At 45.7% G+C, this 18323-nt stretch overlaps 1 protein-coding gene across 1 annotated transcript in view; it reads right to left on the reverse strand.

Moving 5' to 3' along the window:
• The window catches only part of LOC141252069 (zona pellucida-like domain-containing protein 1), a 420789-nt gene that overhangs the window by 256382 nt on the left and 146084 nt on the right, over positions 1-18323 (reverse strand). Inside the window, exons 3-4 of the mRNA XM_073670458.1 lie at positions 9125-9306; positions 1917-1989 (exon numbers count right to left, since the gene is read on the reverse strand). Of these exons, the coding sequence (XP_073526559.1) occupies positions 1917-1989; positions 9125-9306 (255 nt within the window). The remainder of the gene's footprint in view (positions 1-1916; positions 1990-9124; positions 9307-18323) is intronic.

Genomic DNA, 18323 nt, shown 5'->3' on the forward strand with positions numbered 1-18323 from the left:
ATTTTATTGATGGATGGACCCTACAGTACAAGCACTTTTTACCATTTACCTTTTGTACTTCCCCTATTTCCTCATAGATTGTAAGTTTGTGAGAATCGCCCTCTCTCCTCTTTGTATATTTTGAATCGTGCTATTTTGTAATGTTGTTATTGTCCCTTCCGAGTTGTAAAGTGCTGAAGATTGTGTTGGTGCTATAGAAATAAAAAATATTAATTCTGGGAATACTTCTTTAACCCCTTTATGACCGGAGCATTTTCCGCTTTTGCGTTTTCATTTTTTGCTCCCCTAGCCATATCTTTTTTATTTTTTGGTCAATATGGCCGAGTGAGGGCTTATTTTTTGTGGGACAAGTTGTATTTTTGAATGCCATCACTGGTTTTACCATATCGTGTACTGTAAAACAGGAAAAAAATTCCAAGTGTGGTGAAATTGCAAAAAAAGTGCAATACTGCAGTTGTTTCTTGAGGGTTTTTTTACCACATTCACTGAATGCTAAAACTGACCTGTAATTATTATTCTCTATGTCATTATGAGTTCGTAGATATCAAACATGTATAGGTTCTTTTTTATTTAAGTAGTGAAAAAAAATCCAAAGTTAGCTAAAAAAGTCGCCATTTTCCGAGACCTCTAGCGTCTCCTTTTTTCGTGATCTGGGGCCGGATGAGAGCTTATTTTTTTGTTTGCTGAGTTGACATTTTTATTGATTCCATTTTGTTTGGGGTGGATCTGATGTTTTGATCGCCCGTTAATGCATTTTATTGCAATGTTGCAGCGACCAAAAAACGTAATTCTGGCGTTTAGATTTTTTTTTTCGTTACGCTGCTTACCAATCGGATTAATTCTTTTTTGTATATTAATAGATTGGGCGATTCTGAATGCGGTGATACCAAACATGTGTATGTGTTTTTTTTTTATTGTTTTATTTTGAATGGGGCGAAAGGGGGGTGATTTAAACTTTTATATTTTTTAAGTTTTTTTAATATTTTTAAAAACATTTTTTTTGCTTGCTTCTATAGTCTCCATAGAAGACTAGAAGCAGCACTTGCCTGATCGGCTCTGCTACATACAGGCGCTGAGCAGATAGCCTGTATGCAGCAGATGTGCTCACTTGCTATGAGCGCTGACCACTGGGCGGCGCTCATAGCAATCCGGTTGTCATTCCAACCGATTGGTGACCCCGTCACATGATCGCAGAGTTAGTGACACGCTTCCGGAGTGGCGCTGTTAACTGTCAGAGATTGATAGCGGCATTTAACTAGTTATCAGCCGCGTGTGGATTGCAATTCCACCCACGGCTGATGTGGGCACATGTCAGCTGTATAAATCAGCTGACATGTGCCCGGTTTAGTTCTTGCTCAGTGTCGGTGTCCGCGCTGAACTGGGGGTTTCGACATGGTGTGTACTATTACGTACCACGCCGGAAAGGAGTTAACACTTCAGAGCAAGATTGCTACATGATGATGGCATGGAACAATGCAAAATATGCAAAAAAGCAAATATTCCATAACTGCACTTAGAGTTACATTTAGAAGAGTCACAAAAATTGCATCATTTTGGCAAAGTTCTAATGCAGCTTTTAAAAGGACACATTTTACGTGATAAACTGGGTAACCATCATGATTAATGTGGACCATTTTGGCCACACTGTATTACACCAGCTTTCAGCAGTGACATGATGTGATATCATGATGGAACAGCCCTTCATGTAAAAGATGTTATCTTGTAGCTATTGCAGCCTGGGGACTAACAATTCCATTGTAGCTGTTTGTGTTGTCTGTTTTTCTTTCTGCCCGGAGTGAGTGCAACAATGTAGCTATATTCAGTTCCTTTCACCTCGATAAAAAATGGCAGACAAGATGTTTTACTGGTTACAAAAGTCAACAAATAAGACAAGCAAACATATTGTTTCTACTTACATTATAGAGAAGTAAATTCAAGGTGCTGATGAATGTACCATTCCCATCTCTTACGGAAATAGCAGCTGAAGATCTGCATTTAAAATCATTCTCCATTAAAATCATTTCTATTATGTACAGTAATGAACATTACCTTCAGTATTTTGCCTGCTGTTTATAGATTAAATACAATTTAATTTCGGCATTTGTATATTTAATGACAATACAACACAATCATATTTATATATAACTGAAGCATATTAAAAGATACAATAAAAATGTCAGTGCATTAAATGGCCTAGACGTCATGATTGGTAGACTGAAATTAACATGTCAACACACACAATGAGATTTGACGCTTACAAGTCACAGGCTATGATTTCAGATGGTAATGTGGCTGCAAATGTATTAAATTGATGATTGGACAATGAGATATTTTTGCAATTATGTCTGGGGATGTAATGAAAGATTGTGAGACAAAGGACCTTCGCAATTTGAAAATAATTTTGCAAGCTGATTAGAGCATTTCTATAAGCCGCAGGTAATTTTTTACAAAGTCTATTAGATGCTTAACAGTAGAGACATGTTAATAGCAGCTGATCCTGAATTTTGTTATTACTAACAGCTTTGTCACATTGACAATGATGTTGACAGCAAAAGACACTAAAATATTACAAACAAGTATCAAATGCCTTTTAATGCACATAACATTTAAGAAAATGTTTTTTAGAATTCAAAAGTATAAACTTTACATCCCAAAAGCATAAAGTTGCACAACTGCTATATCCACATGAAAACACTTGTTTGGATTTCTCTTATTATAACGTAGACCCTATGTGAATGCAAGTCACCACTACCTGTTAAAGGAGTTGTCCAATCTTAAGCTGTAAGTCTACAGTGACTCCATGTGACTGCAGACTTGTGAATCCTCATATCATGCACACTCTGCGACGTGAGGATTCTCCCATGCCGCCGCCAGAAGTGGGCAGTCATGTGACCGCAAGTATGCGATTTTCATACTTCCGGACACTTTTTGACTAGACTGCATCCGGCCTTGCATTGAGCGAGGCCACGGCCATCTAGTCGACACAAAACCACATGTATGAAAATCACATACTTGCAGTCTTGTGCCCATCGCTCCCGGCACCAGCACTAGAGAAACCTGACAGAGCGCAATGCACGCGATGTGAGGATTTACAAGTCTGCAGTCACGTACAGTGACTGCATACTTGTAGCTTATAGCTTAAGACCAGACAACCACTTTCATTTCCAAGTCATAGCTGTCTTGAATATGTGATGCTGGCATATATGTGACATTCACATATAGAGAGGATATTCTCAATTCAATGATTACAGCAGATATATTTGATAACTCAGCAAAGCCTGATCATTTCTCATAATGAAGTATTTTCTTAGATTTTAAGAACTTTTAGATAAGGAAAAGCAGTGTGTTTCCAAATACAAGTGGTTTACATTTTCATTTTTGTATAGGTTTTAAAGTAGAAATGAGGATAAACACATTAGATTTTGCATGGTAAAATGTGTTATTTGTAAACTCTACAACTATTACAGTCTAGAACTGAATTTGCAATTTTTCTGACTAAAATGTTAACATTTTCCAGTATTCCTTGTTGGTTTCTTGTCTGCACAAAGCTAGTTATGTTCTCATTTTTTGCATTTTAAGATGTTCCCTGTGTACTACAGAGGCTGTACTGTAATCTAATGTAAGGAACAATCTGCTCAGCTATTAGAAATGTGTCTTGACTGTTTTCAATGAAGACAGCAGAATAGTGAATACAGCTCTGGACAATAACTCAGGATAAAACTGAGGAAAAGTGTCTCAGAAATAATTAATATCACTACAAATTTGCTCAGTTTATATTGCATAAATTACAGTGGCTTGATAAAGTATCACACCCTTTGTATTTTTCATGTTTTTCTACCTGACAACCTGGAATTTCACAGTTTTTTTAGGGCTTGCATCAGTTCATGTAAAGAACATGCCTACAACTGTGAACATTTGGTTTTCTTTTTATTGTGAAGCAAACAACAAAAAGGACAAAATAAATGAAAACTCTTGTGTGCATAACTATTCACCTTCCAAAAATGAGTACTTTGTAGAACCTCCTTTTGCAGCAAATATACAGTACAGACCAAAAGTTTGGACACACCTTCTCATTTAAAGATTTTTCTGCATTTTCATGACTATGAAAATTGTACATTCACACTGAAGTCATCAAAACTATGAATTAACACATGTGGAATTATATACTTAACAAAAAAGTGTGAAACAACTGAAAATATGTCTTATATTCTAGGTTCTTCAAAGTAGCCACCTTTTGCTTTGATGACTGCTTTGCACACTCTTGGCATTCTCTTGATGAGCTTCAAGATGTAGTCACCGGAAATGGTTTTCACTTCACAGGTGTGCCCTGTCAGGTTTAATAAGTGGGATTTCTCGCCTTATAAATGGGGTTGGGACCATCAGTTGTGTTGTGCAGAAGTCTGGTGGATAAACAGCTGATTGTCCTACTGAATAGACTGTTAGAATTTGTATTATGGCAAGAAAAAAGCAGCTAAGTAAAGAAAAACAAGTGGCCATCATTACTTTAAGAAATGAAGGTCAGTCAGTGTGAAAAATTGGGAAAACTTTTAAAGTGTCCCCAAGTGCAGTTGCAAAAACCATCAAGCGCTACAAAGAAACTGGCTCACATGAGCACCGCCCCAGGAAAGGAAGACCAAGAGTCACCTCTGCTTCTGAGGATAAGTTTATCCGAGTCACCAGCCTCAGAAATCACAGGTTAACAGCAGCTCAGATTAGAGACCATGTCAATGCCACACAGAGTTCTAGCAGCAGACATCTTTTCAACAACTGTTGAGAGGAGACTTTGTGCAGCAGGCCTTCATGGTAAAATAGCTGCTAGGAAACCACTGCTAAGGACAGGCAACAAGCAGAAGAGACTTGTTTTGGCTAAAGAACACAAGGAGTGGACATTAGACCAGTGGAAATCTATGCTTTGGTCTGATGAGTCCAAATTTGAGATCTTTGGTTCCAACCACCGTGTCTTTCTGCGACACAGAAAAGGTGAACGGATGGACTCTACATGCCTGGCTCCCACCGTGAAGCATGGAGGAGGAGGTGTGATGGTGTGGGGGTGCTTTGCTGGTGACACTGTTGGGATTTATTCAAAATTGAAGGCATGTTGAACCAGCATGACTACCACAGCATCTTGCAGCGGCATGCTATTCCATCCGGTTTGCATTTAGTTGTACCATCATTTTTTTTTCAACAGGACAATGACCCCAAACACATCTCCAGGCTGTGTAAGGGCTATTTGACCAAAAAGGAGAGTGATGAGGTGCTACGCCAGATGACTTGGCCTCCACAGTCACCAGACCTGAACCCAATCGAGATGGTTTGGGGTGAGCTGGACCGCAGAGTGAAGGCAAAATGGCCAACAAGTGCTAAGCATTTCTGGGAACTCCTTCAAGATGGTTGGAAGACCATTTCCGGTGACTACCTCTTGAAGCTCATCAAGAGAATGCCAAGAGTGTGCAAAGCAGTCATCAAAGCAAAAGGTGGCTACTTTGAAGAACCTAGAATATAAGACATATTTTCAGTTGTTTCACACTTTTTTGTTAAGTATATTTCCACATGTGTTAATTCATAGTTTTGATGCCTTCAGTGTGAATGTACAATTTTCATAGTCATGAAAATACAGAAAAATCTTTAAATGAGAAGGTGTGTCCAAACTTTTGGTCTGTACTGTAGCTGCAAGTCACTTTGGATAAGTGTCTATGAGCTCTCCACATTTTGCCACTGTGATTTTTTCCAATTTCTCAAGGTAAAACTGCTGCAGCTCCTTCAAGTTAGATGGTTTCCTCTGGTGAACAGCAATCTTCAAGTCTGACCACAGATTTTCAATTGGATTAAGGTTTGGGATTTGATTAGGCCACTCCAAAACATTTAGGCTGTGTGCCCACGATGCATTTTTTAAGCATTTCGGCAGCGGCAAAAACGCTGCAGAAACACTTAAAAAATGCATGGTAGAAGGTCTGCCATGTTCCACAATGATAATCCGCATGTGCTGTGCATATGCTGCGGAAATTTCCGCTGCAGGTTATCATTGCGGAAAGAAACGCAGCACTAGCAATTATTTTGCAGAAGCGCTGCGTTTTCGCCGCCATTGACTTGCATTGGAACACTTGGATTCCGCATCACTGGATCTGTACATGCGGAATCCATGCGTTTCAATGTGCGGATGGTACCCGGGTCTGGAGGAGAGGAGACTCTCATCCAGACCCAGGTACCATAGAACCTGTAAAAAAAAGAATAAAATAAAAAGATAAATATTATATTTACCTTTTGATGGCTTCCTGTCTTCGCTTGCAGGCAGATCGCGGTGGACTGAAGGACCTGCGGTGACGTAATTTAGTCATGTGACGGGTCACGTGACACTGACGTCGGCAGGTCCTTCAGTGTACCGCGAGCTGCCGGCAAGCCAGATTCCGGGGGCCATCAGAAGATAAGTATAGATTTATTTTTTTATTTTTTACCAATCTTTACGGTCACACTATGCATGGATTTATATAGTGTGACCAAGTTGTCAAGCACTTTCCAAGTGATGCTAAAATCGCTTGGAAAGCGCTTGATAACCCACATGCAGAAATGCATGTGAAGAATGCTTCACATCCGCATGTCCCTGGCAAGAAAAACGCATGTACAATCCGCATGTACAATCCACATGCGTTTTTTCTGCCAGGGAGATGCAGAAATGCTCAAGAAAAAATCCGGAGCATTTCTGCATCGTGCGCACATAGCCTTACACGTTTTCCCTTTAGCAGTATGCTTTGGGCATTGTCTCGTTAGAAGGTGAACTTCCGTCCCAGTCTCAAATCACTGACAGACTGAAACAGGTTTTGTTTTAGAATATCCCTGTATTTCGCACCATTTATCTTCCCCTCGACTAGGACCATTTTCTCTGTCCCTGCTGCTGAATAACATCCCTAAAGCATGATTCTGCCATCACCATGTTTCACTGTGGGGAAGCTGTTCTTGGGGTGATGAGCTGTGTTGGTTTAGCGTTTACCTTATTGGCCAAAAAGTTCAACTTTGATCTCATTTGACCACAGCACCTTCCGCCATACATTTGGGGAGTTTCTCACATGTAATTTGGCAAACTCAAAATTAGCCTTACAACTTTTGTGTGTAAGGAACGGCTTTTTTTCTACCTACTCTTCTATAAAGGCCACCTCTACGGAGTTTAAGGCTTATTATGGTCGTATGGACAGATACTTCAATCTCTGTTTGGGAACTCTGCAGCTGCTTCAGAGTTACCTGCTTCAGAGTTACCAAAACTCTCAGCCCTCCTTGCCTGGGCTGAGAGTTTTGATGGACGGCCCTCTCTTGGCAGGTTTGTTGTGGTACCATGTTCTTTCTATTTGATGATAATGGATTTCATGGTGCTCTGGGGGATCATCAGAGATTGGAATTTTTTTATAACCCAACCCTGACTTATACTTCTCAACAACTTTGTCCCTGACTTGTTTGGAGATCTTCTTGGTCTTCATGGTGTTTTTAGTTTGCTTAGCCTCTTGCTTATTGGTGTTGCAGCCTCTGTGGGCTTTCAGAAAATGTATGTATATACTGACAGACCATGTGACACTTAGATTGCACACAGGTGCACTTCCTTTCACTAAGCATGTGACTTATGAAGGTAATTGCTTGCACCAAAAATTTTTAGAGGCTTCGTAACAAAGGGGAAGAATACATATGCACAAGCCAATTTTTAGTTATTTGATCCCATAAATTTAATTTATGCCTATAGTTTTCTCACTTCAATTCACTAACTTAGACTATTTAGTGCTGATGCATCACACACAAATCGGATTACAAAATATTCAAACACAGGTTGCAATGTAGCAAAATAAGTAAAAATTCAAGGGGGTGAAAACTTTCGCAAGCCACTGTATATATCATAGAGAGGAGCAAATTGGTTTGAGGTGATTCATAAGAATCCAAATTTTTTGTAACTTGCTTCCTTTGAATCCAGCAATATAGACCTAACAGACGAGTAATTTGCTGGATAATTGAGGGCCATAAACGGATTTTAAAAAATCGTATACTCGACCCTTCTCAGTCCTTATTGTGCCTGTTCCGTCACTGCCGGTCCTCCAATGGGCTTGTCTAACTTCCTTCCAGTCGGGTCTTCCATTCATTAGGCCCCCACAGGAAAAACGCAAACTCGATCTATGTGATGTCATGGGGACTGGTGAATTGAATACTCAGCTGATAGGAGGATAGTAGATGGAAGAGTCTTGTGGGTGACTGGCCAAGGAGAGGTGAGTATAAAATGTTTTTGACCCCTTCCATACCAAATTAATTCACATTCATTTGTGCTCAACCTTGAAATGACACCTTTCACTATTTTGTAACTAATTTCACTGAATTTAGAGCATTCTTTACCTTATTAAAAGGATTATAGTTGAGAGCCTCCATAAAATAAATTATCTGCAGTATATTGTTAAAGAGTATATGTAATCAGAAAATGACCTATTGTTTAAATCAACTTTTCATGTTAAAGGACATTTGTCAGTAAGTGCAACTTCCCTCATCAAAGGGCAAATATGGGTATGCAGGTTTTTGAAAGCTAAATCTATCAACACCTTTATGTCTCCTATCTGTTGCTGCAGTCCTGAAAAAATAGCATTTTAAGTGATATGCAAATGAGGGGTTAAGTGTTCTGGGTGTGACGGAGCACTTAATCATCCTCTGTCTCCACAGATTTTTTCCCCTGCCCAGCACCTACCTCTTTAGCTTGATTGATAGCTCACTGTCTGATTTTCTTGCCTGCAGCCTGAAGTCACACAGACAGCGAGCTATCAATCAAGCTGAAGAGGCTGGGCTGGATAGGAAGTTTTTTTTTTTGCTACTGCATTAATAATTAACTAGAATGTTATAATTAGTTGAATTTGAAAAAAATTAATTACTTTAATTTCTAATTTTCAAGATAGTCTTCTTCAGTAAGTTAATTGTAAGAATTTCACAATCATCTACATCATATGATTATTAAAATAATGTTAGCAAGTGTAAGTAAAAGATAATTTACTATTTTTTTCATTATCCTAAGCCATTTTACTTTGTTTTGATGAAAAAATACCTTGGTGGAAATGCATGTTTTTCCAAAGAGTTTATAACAAACTTTTACATATTTGAAATATATACTTACGAAGCAAGTTGGGTGTTGTTGACCAAATACTCCAATGGATAACTGCAGCTGAACTTGTACAAAAGTCCAGGCAAATAGCTAATAATTGTTGGAGGGTCTGGCGTGTCTATATATCCTGAAATATTTCCTATTTGTACCATTGATACATTCCCATAGGCATTGACTCCAGGTACGGTTGATACCTGTTAGCGAATTACCGCAAAGCAAAAGAAAAAGCAATTTGAAATAGTTCACAAAGTTCTGGGCGTTTACACTGTTACACAAGCTGTACACTGACTACTTTACATTGTATCAAAGTGTCATATCTTCAGTGTTGTCCCATGAAAAGATATAATAAAATATTTACATAAATGTGAAGGTTGTATTCACTTTTGTGAGATACAGTATGTGAGTGTGTTTGTGTGTATATAGGTATATATACAGTACAGACCAAAAGTTTGGACACACCGTCTCATTTAAAGATTTTTCTGTATTTTCATGACTATGAAAATTGTACATTCACACTGAAGGCATCAAAACTATGAATTAACACATGTGGAATTATATACTTAACAAAAAGTGTGAAACAACTGAAAATATGTCTTATATTCTAGGCTCTTCAAAGTAGCCACCTTTTGCTTTGATGACTGCTTTGCACACTCTTGGCATTCTCTTGATGAGCTTCAAGAGGTAGTCACTGGAAATGGTCTTCCAACAATCTTGAAGGAGTTCCCAGAGATGCTTAGCACTTGTTGGCCATTTTGCCTTCACTCTGCGGTCCAGCTCACCCCAAACCATCTCGATTGGGTTCAGGTCTAGTGACTGAGGAGGCCAGGTCATCTGGCGCAGCACCCCATCACTCTCCTTCTTGGTCAAATAGCCCTTACACAGCCTGGAGGTGTGTTTGGGGTCATTGTCCTGTTGAAAAATAAATGATGGTCCAACTAAACACAAACCGGATGGAATAGCATGCCGCTGCAAGATGCTATGGTAGCCATGCTGGTTCAGTATGCCTTCAATTTTGAATAAATCCCCAACAGTGTCACCAGCAAAGCACCCCCACACGATCACACCTCCTCCTCCATTCTTCATGGTGGGAACCAGGCATGTAGAGTTCATCCGTTCACCTTTTCTGCGTCGCACAAAGACACGGTGGTTGGAACCAAAGATCTCAAATTTGAACTCATCAGACCAAAGCACAGATTTCCACTGGTCTAATGTCCATTCCTTGTGTTCTTTAGCCCAAACAAGTCTCTCCTGCTTGTTGCCTGTCCTTAGCAGTGGTTTCCTAGCAGCTATTTTACCATGAAGGCCTGCTGCACAAAGTCTCCTCTTAACAGTTGTTGAAGAGATGTGTCTGCTGCTAGAACTCTGTGTGGCATTGACCTGGCCTCTAATCTGAGCTGCTGTTAACCTGCGATTTCTGAGGCTGGTGACTCGGATAAACTTATACTCAGAAGCAGAGGTGACGCCTGGGGTGGTCCTCATGTGAGCCAGTTTCTTTGTAGCGCTTGATGGTTTTTGCAACTGCACTTGGGGATACTTTCAAAGTTTTCCAAATTTTTTGCACTGACTGACCTTCATTTCTTAAAGTAATGATGGCCACTCGTTTTTCTTTACTTAGCTGCTTTTTTCTTGCCATAATACAAATTCTAACAGTCTATTCAGTGGGACTATCAGCTGTGTATCCACCAGACTTCTGCACAACACAACTGATGGTCCCAACTCCATTTATAATGCAAGAAATCTGACTTATTAAGCATGACAGGGCACACCTGTGAAGTGAAAACCATTTCCGGTGATTACCTCTTGAAGCTCATCAAGAGAATGCCAAGAGTGTGCAAATCAGTCATCAAAGCAAAAGGTGGCAACTTTGAAGAACTTAGAATATAAGACATATTTTCAGTTGTTTCACACTTTTTTGTTAAGTATATAATTCCACATGTGTTAATTCATAGTTTTGATGCCTTCAGTGTGAATGTACAATTTTCATAGTCATGAAAATACAGAAAATTCTTTAAATGAGAAGGTGTGTCCAAACTTTTGGTCTGTACTGTATATACAGTATATATATATACATATATATATAAATACAGAATATATACCGAATTTCCTCTTTACTCTCCAACTCACACCTTACCACCTGTGAACTTGACCCAATCCCGTCCCACATAATCCCTAACCTCACCACAGTCTTCATCCCAACAATAACCCACCTTTTCAACCTGTCACTAAAAACTGGTGTCTTCCCCTCATGCTTCAAATATGCCTCGATCACATCCATCCTCAAAAAGCCATCCCTCGACCCATCCTCTCTGTCTAGCTATCGCCCAATATCACTTCTCCCTTACGTCTCAAAACTACTGGAGCACCACGTCCATTCTGAACTGTCCTCCCACCTCTCCTCCTGCTCCCTCTTTGACTGCTTACAATATGGCTTCCGACCGCACCACTCCACTGAAACTGCCCAGACTAAAGTCACCAATGACCTACTAATTGCCAAATCCAAGTGACACAACTCTGTCCTCCTCCTCCTGGACCTTTCATCTGCCTTTGACACAGTGGACCATTCTCTCTTACTACAGGCTCTCTCATCTCTTGGCATCCAAGGCCTGGCCCTATCTTGGATCTCCTCATTGTAGCGTCGGCGTCCCTGCCTCCTGCTAGGCAGGGACGCTGTTCCCCTCACCTCTCTGCTCCGTGCCCGGCGGCTTCCTCCCGCTCTGCTTGCAGCGCCTGCTCTCCCCCGGTCACTGTGCTTAGGGCGCGCGCGCGCTCCCCCTCTCTTAAAGGGGCCGCGCGCGTCGCCCTAAGGAGTCCCCGGCCAATGGCCGGAGGATCCCTCCATATATAAGGCACCTCCTCAAAAATGGAGGTGCCCGAGCAATGTTGTTGCACTGTTCACTACTCTGCTTCAGCCCTCAGGTCCCGTTTCCAGTTTCCTGCCAGTTTCCTGCCAGTTCGCTGTCTGATTCCTGCTTTTCTCCGCTTACCCGTTTGCTAGCCTGAGGTCCGACGGTCTGCCTTCCGACTCCTGTCTGTCTGTCTATGGACCAGCTAACCCGCTCACCTGGGAGCGCTCATCTGCTACCTGCCTGTTAGCCTACCTGGAGGCTCCGCCGTCACGTGCTGTGACCACCTGCCAGTCCAGAGACTCTTGCCCGCTCACCTGGGAGCACTCATCTGCTACCTGCCTGTTAGCCTACCTGGAGGCTCCGCCGTCACGTGCTGTGACCACCTGCCAGTCCAGAGACTCTTGCCCGCTCACCTGGGAGCGCTCATCTGCTACCTGCCTGTTAGCCTACCTGGAGGCTCCGCCGTCACGTGCTGTGACCACCTGCCAGTCCAGAGACTCTTGCCCGCTCACCTGGGAGCACTCATCTGCTACCTGCCTGTTAGCCTACCTGGAGGCTCCGCCGTCACGTGCTGTGACCACCTGCCAGTCCAGAGACTCTTGCCCGCTCACCTGGGAGCGCTCATCTGCTACCTGCCTGTTAGCCTACCTGGAGGCTCCGCCGTCACGTGCTGTGACCACCTTCCAGTCCAGAGACTCTTGCCCGCTCACCTGGGAGCGCTCATCTGCTACCTGCCTGTTAGCCTACCTGGAGGCTCCGCTGTTACATGCTGTGACCACCTGCTTATCCAGAGACTCTCGCCTGCTCACCTGGGAGCACTCATCTGCCATCTGCCTGCTAGCCTACCTGGAGGCTCAGCCGTCACAGGTCGTACCTGCCCGTTTACCCAGAGACTGTCCCGGTCACTTGCTGTGACCTCCTGCCCGTTTACCCAGAGACTGTCCCGGTCACTTGCTGTGACCTCCTGCCCATTTACCCAGAGACTGTCCCGGTCACTTGCTGTGACCTCCTGCCCGTTTACCCAGAGACTGTCCCGGTCACTTGCCGTGACCTCCTGCCTGTTTACCCAGAGACTCTCCCGGTCACCTGCTGTGACTGCCTGCCTGTCTTCCCTGGTCGCCACCCGCTTCCTTACAAGGACCATCCCCTTGTATAAGTTGCTCAGAGGTTCCGCCTCCCAGATCCGTTACAGTTTGCTCGGGCCATGGAACCCGGTGGCACCCACGCTCCCTCGCTCTCGGACCTTTGTCATGAACTGTCCCGACAGAGGTCCCAACAGGAGTCCATCCTGGGTCACCTGCGGAATGTCAATACTCGCCTGGACACTTTGACCGCCCCACCAGCAACCACCGCTAGTGTCATGACTCGCAGCCCGGCTGCTCCGCTGCCCACCAATACCATAGTATCCTGCTCTGGAATCCGGCTTTCTGCACCTCCTGGCTTCGGAGGCGACTCCGCTCAAGCTCGGGGCTTCATTAACCAGTGCACCCTGCACTTTGAACACCAGTCCCACCAGTTTAATTCCGACCGGGCCAAAGTAGCCTTCATCATGTCCCATCTCACGGGAGAGGAACTGGCTTGGCTAAATCCTCTATGGGAGAGAGGAGACCCTCTGGTGTCCGACCTGCTAGCCTTTCTCACGGCTTTCCGGAAGGTCTTCGACGAACCCGGACGGAAGACCTCATCCGCCTCATCTCTGCTACGCCTCCGTCAAGGGAGTCTCACCGTGGGCCAATATGCCATACGGTTCCGTACCCTTGCTTCGGAGCTGGCCTGGGATAATGACGCCCTGGTGTCCGTCTTCTGGGAGGGTCTGTCCGGCCGTATTAAAGATGAACTCGCCGGTCGGGACATTCCTACCACTCTCGACGACTTGATTACACTTGCCACCCGGATTGACATCCGGTTCCAGGAGCGCGCTAGGGAGGTCACCCGTGAGAGGAGGATTCCACGTCTAGTCCCTACCTTCCAGAGACCCGTCACTCCCTCTGTTACTTCCCAGGCACACTCACCTGAGCCTATGCAGGTCGACCAGACCAAGATGGTCAAGACCCGTCAAGACTTACGTCGTGCCGAGGGGAGCTGTTTCTACTGTGGCAGTAAGGAGCACCGGATCCGTTCCTGCCCTGAGAGGTCGGGAAACGCCTGTATCTAGGATCGCTCAGAGAGGTCGCCCTAGACAAAAGTAAACCCTCTCCATCCCTGATGCTGTATGTTTCTATCTTCTGCGGAGAGAACCGCTATTTTGAACTGGCTCAACTTGACTCTGGAGCTGCTGGAAATCTCATCTCTCAATCCCTGGTAGAAAAATACCACATTCCCACCAAACCTCTGGCCGTACCTTTATCTGTCGCCGCCGTGGATGGGGGTCTCTTACCACATCCCATCCAACTCATCACCGAATCTCTGACTCTACAGGTGGGAATGCTGCATTCTGAGAGCATCTCCTTTCATGTTCTGCCTGGACTCTCTCACGCACTATTGCTTGGCCTGCCTTGGCTCCAGAAACATGCACCCGTGCTTGACTGGCAGACCGGAGAGGTCCTTCGCTGGGGACAGGACTGCCATAAGACTTGTCTAGTTCCCGTTCGTCCTGCCCGTCCTTCTCCTACCCCAGCCAATCTGCCCGGTCTTCCGGTTCCCTATTGGTCTTATGCGGATGTCTTCAATAAAAAAGAGGCAGAGACTTTACCTCCTCATAGACCATACGACTGCCCAATCGACCTGATGCCCGGCTCTACTCCTCCCCGTGGGCGAATCTACCCTTTGTCCGCTGCTGAAACCCGGTCCATGTCTGAATATATTGAGGAGAACCTGGCCTGGGGATTTATCCGGAAATCTACCTCCCCGGCGGGAGCAGGCTTCTTCTTTGTCAAAAAGAAGAACGGCTCACTCCGTCCATGTATAGACTATAGAGGCCTAAACCAGATTACTGTGAAGAATAAATACCCCCTTCCGCTTATTCCTGAATTATTTGACCGTCTGAGGGGGGCTAGAATCTTCACCAAACTGGATCTCCGTGGGGCGTATAACCTGGTCCGTATCCGTCAGGGGGATGAGTGGAAGACGGCATTCAAGACCCGGGACGGCCACTATGAGTACCTTGTGATGCCCTTCGGTCTCTGTAACGCTCCTGCCGTCTTTCAAGAGTTGGTCAATGACATCTTCCGTGATCTTCTCTACTCCTGCGTGGTGGTGTACCTGGACGATATCTTGGTCTTCTCTCCGGATCTTCCTACTCACCGGAGGGACGTTCGTCAGGTCCTGCTCAGGCTCAGGCAGAACCACCTCTACGCTAAATATGAGAAGTGCATCTTTGAGCAGACCTCTCTTCCATTTCTGGGCTACATAATCTCTCAGACAGGTCTACAAATGGATCCTGAGAAACTGTCTGCCATCCAGAAGTGGCCCCGACCAGAGGGGTTGAAGGCTATTCAGCGGTTCCTGGGCTTCGCCAACTATTACCGCCTGTTCATACCGCACTTCTGTTCCCGGACCGCCCCTATCTCTGCTCTCACCCATAAAGGTACGAACCCCAGAGAATGGCCGCCCGAAGCAGAGGAGGCATTTCTTTCCTTAAAACAGGCCTTCCTCTACGCCTCGGTGCTGCATCGTCCGGACGGCAACAAACAATTCTTCCTAGAAGTTGACGCCTCCTCCTCCGGAGCTGGGGCGGTACTTACCCAAAAATCTTCTTCCGGAAGAAAGGTAACCTGCGGCTTTTTCTCCAAACTTTTCTCCTCTTCTGAGCGCAATTATTCTATAGGAGACCGAGAATTGTTGGCCATTAAGATGGCACTGGAGGAGTGGCGGTACCTGCTCGAGGGGGCTCTCCACCCGGTAATAATTTACACTGACCACAAGAACTTGGCATATCTCCAGAGCGCCCAGAGACTTAACCCGCGCCAAGCCCGGTGGTCTTTGTTTTTTGCCCGCTTTGATTTCATTCTTCATTTTCGTCCGGCTGACAAAAACATCAAAGCTGACGCCCTGTCCCGATCCTTTCTGGTGTCTGATCTTGAGGAGGAGCCTAAACACATCATCGATCCCGCCAGAGTAATGCAGGTAGCCCCCGTGGGCCTAAATCGTCTCCCTCCCGGTAAGACGTTTGTAACGGAGTCCGATCGGGAGAAGATTCTACACTGGGGTCACTCGTCTAAGCTAGCTGGGCACGCCGGTCAGAAAAAGACCCTCCAGCTTATTACCCGGCACTACTGGTGGCCTACCCTGCACAAGGATGTAATTGACTTTGTTTCTGCCTGTGTGTCCTGCGCCCGCAACAAAGTTCCGAGACACCTGCCTGCTGGCCGCCTTCTTCCTCTGCCTGTGCCTGCTGCCCCGTGGCAACATATAGCTATGGAGTTCATAACAGATCTCCCCGTCTCTGCCGGTTGTACGGTCATTTGGGTGGTCGCTGACCGCTTTTCCAAAATGGCTCATTTTATTCCCCTGCCAGGCCTCCCGTCTGCTCCCGAGCTAGCTAAAGACTTTATCCGCCACATCTTCCGTCTCCATGGTCTGCCTCTCCACATCGTGTCGGATCGTGGGGTTCAGTTCACCTCACGTGAAACTGCTCGACGTCACCCTGGACTTCTCCGCTTACCACCCACAGTCCAATGGTCAAGTGGAGCGGATCAATCAGAATTTGACCAGTTACCTCCGGCACTTCGTTAATGCCCACCATTCAGACTGGGTGGATCTCCTACCATGGGCCGAGTTCTCTTACAACAATCACGAGAGCGAATCTTCTTCTAAATCCCGGTTTTTTGTAGTCTTCGGTCAGCATCCTCGGATCCCTTTTCCTGTCTCCACCTCTGTGGACAACCCAGCCGCGGAATCTCTCATTAGCAAATTTTCCTCCATTTGGGAGAGTACCCGATCCGCACTCCTTCAGTCGTCCGAGCGGATGAAGAGACACGCCGACAAAAAACGCCTGGATTCCCCACAATTTCGTCCCGGAGATAAAGTCTGGCTCTCATCCAAATATGTCCGGCTCAAGATTCCTTCCTATAAGTTAGGGCCTCGGTTCATCGGCCCACTGGAGGTTATCAAACAGATTAACCCGGTGGCCTATAAATTGAAACTCCTGGCCAACTTACGGATCCCTAACTCCTTCCATGTATCTCTTCTCAAACCCGTGGTACTTAACTCCTTTTTCGAGTCTACAGGTACGCCTCCTGCTCCGGTTTCTGCTGAAGACGAGTTTGAGGTAGAGAACATTCTGGCCACCAAAAGGATAAGAGGAAAGACCTTTTTTCTAGTGGATTGGAAGGGGTTTGGTCCTGAGGAGAGAATATGGGAGCCCCGGGAGAACATCCATGCCCCTCTCATCTTTGCTAAATTTCTGTCTGGCCTAAAAAAGGGGGGGCCTAAAGGGGGGGGTACTGTAGCGTCGGCGTCCCTGCCTCCTGCTAGGCAGGGACGCTGTTCCCCTCACTTCTCTGCTCCGTGCCCTGCGGCTTCCTCCCGCTCTGCTTGCAGCGCCCGCTCTCCCCCGGTCACTGTGCTTAGGGCCGCGCGTGCGCTCCCCCTCTCTTAAAGGGGCCGCGCGCGTCGCCCTAAGGAGTCCCCGGCCAATGGCCGGAGGATCCCTCCATATATAAGGCACCTCCTCCAAAATGGAGGTGCCCGAGCAATGTTGTTGCACTGTTCACTACTCTGCTTCAGCCCTCAGGTCCCGTTTCCAGTTACCTGACAGTTTCCTGAAAGTTACCTGCCAGTTTCCTGCCAGTTCGCTGTCTGATTCCTGCCTGTTATCCACTTACCCGTTTGCTAGCCTGAGGTCCGACGGTCTGCCTTCCGACTCCTGTCAGTCTGTCTATGGACCAGCTAACCCGCTCACCTGAGAGCGCTCATCTGCTACCTGCCGGTTAGCCTACCTGGAGGCTCCGCCGTCACGTGCTGTGACCACCTGCCAGTCCAGAGACTCTTGCCCGCTCACCTGGGAGCGCTCATCTGCTACCTGCCTGTTAGCCTACCTGGAGGCTCCGCCGTCACGTGCTGTGACCACCTGCCAGTCCAGAGACTCTTGCCCGCTCACCTGGGAGCGCTCATCTGCTACCTGCCTGTTAGCCTACCTGGAGGCTCCGCCGTCACGTGCCGTGACCACCTGCCAGTCCAGAGACTCTTGCCCGCTCACCTGGGAGCGCTCATCTGCTACCTGCCTGTTAGTCTACCTGGAGGCTCCGCCGTCACATGCTGTGACCACCTGCTTATCCAGAGACTCTCGCCTGCTCACTTGGGAGCACTCATCTGCCATCTGCCTGCTAGCCTACCTGGAGGCTCAGCCGTCACAGGTCGTACCTGCCCGTTTACCCAGAGACTGTCCCGGTCACTTGCTGTGACCTCCTGCCCGTTTACCCAGA

The sequence above is a fragment of the Phyllobates terribilis genome, unplaced genomic scaffold (genome assembly GCF_046119375.1).
Source record: "Phyllobates terribilis strain yellow unplaced genomic scaffold, ASM4611937v1 Scaffold_2__4_contigs__length_985480577, whole genome shotgun sequence".
In the NCBI taxonomy this organism is placed as follows: domain Eukaryota; kingdom Metazoa; phylum Chordata; class Amphibia; order Anura; family Dendrobatidae; genus Phyllobates; species Phyllobates terribilis.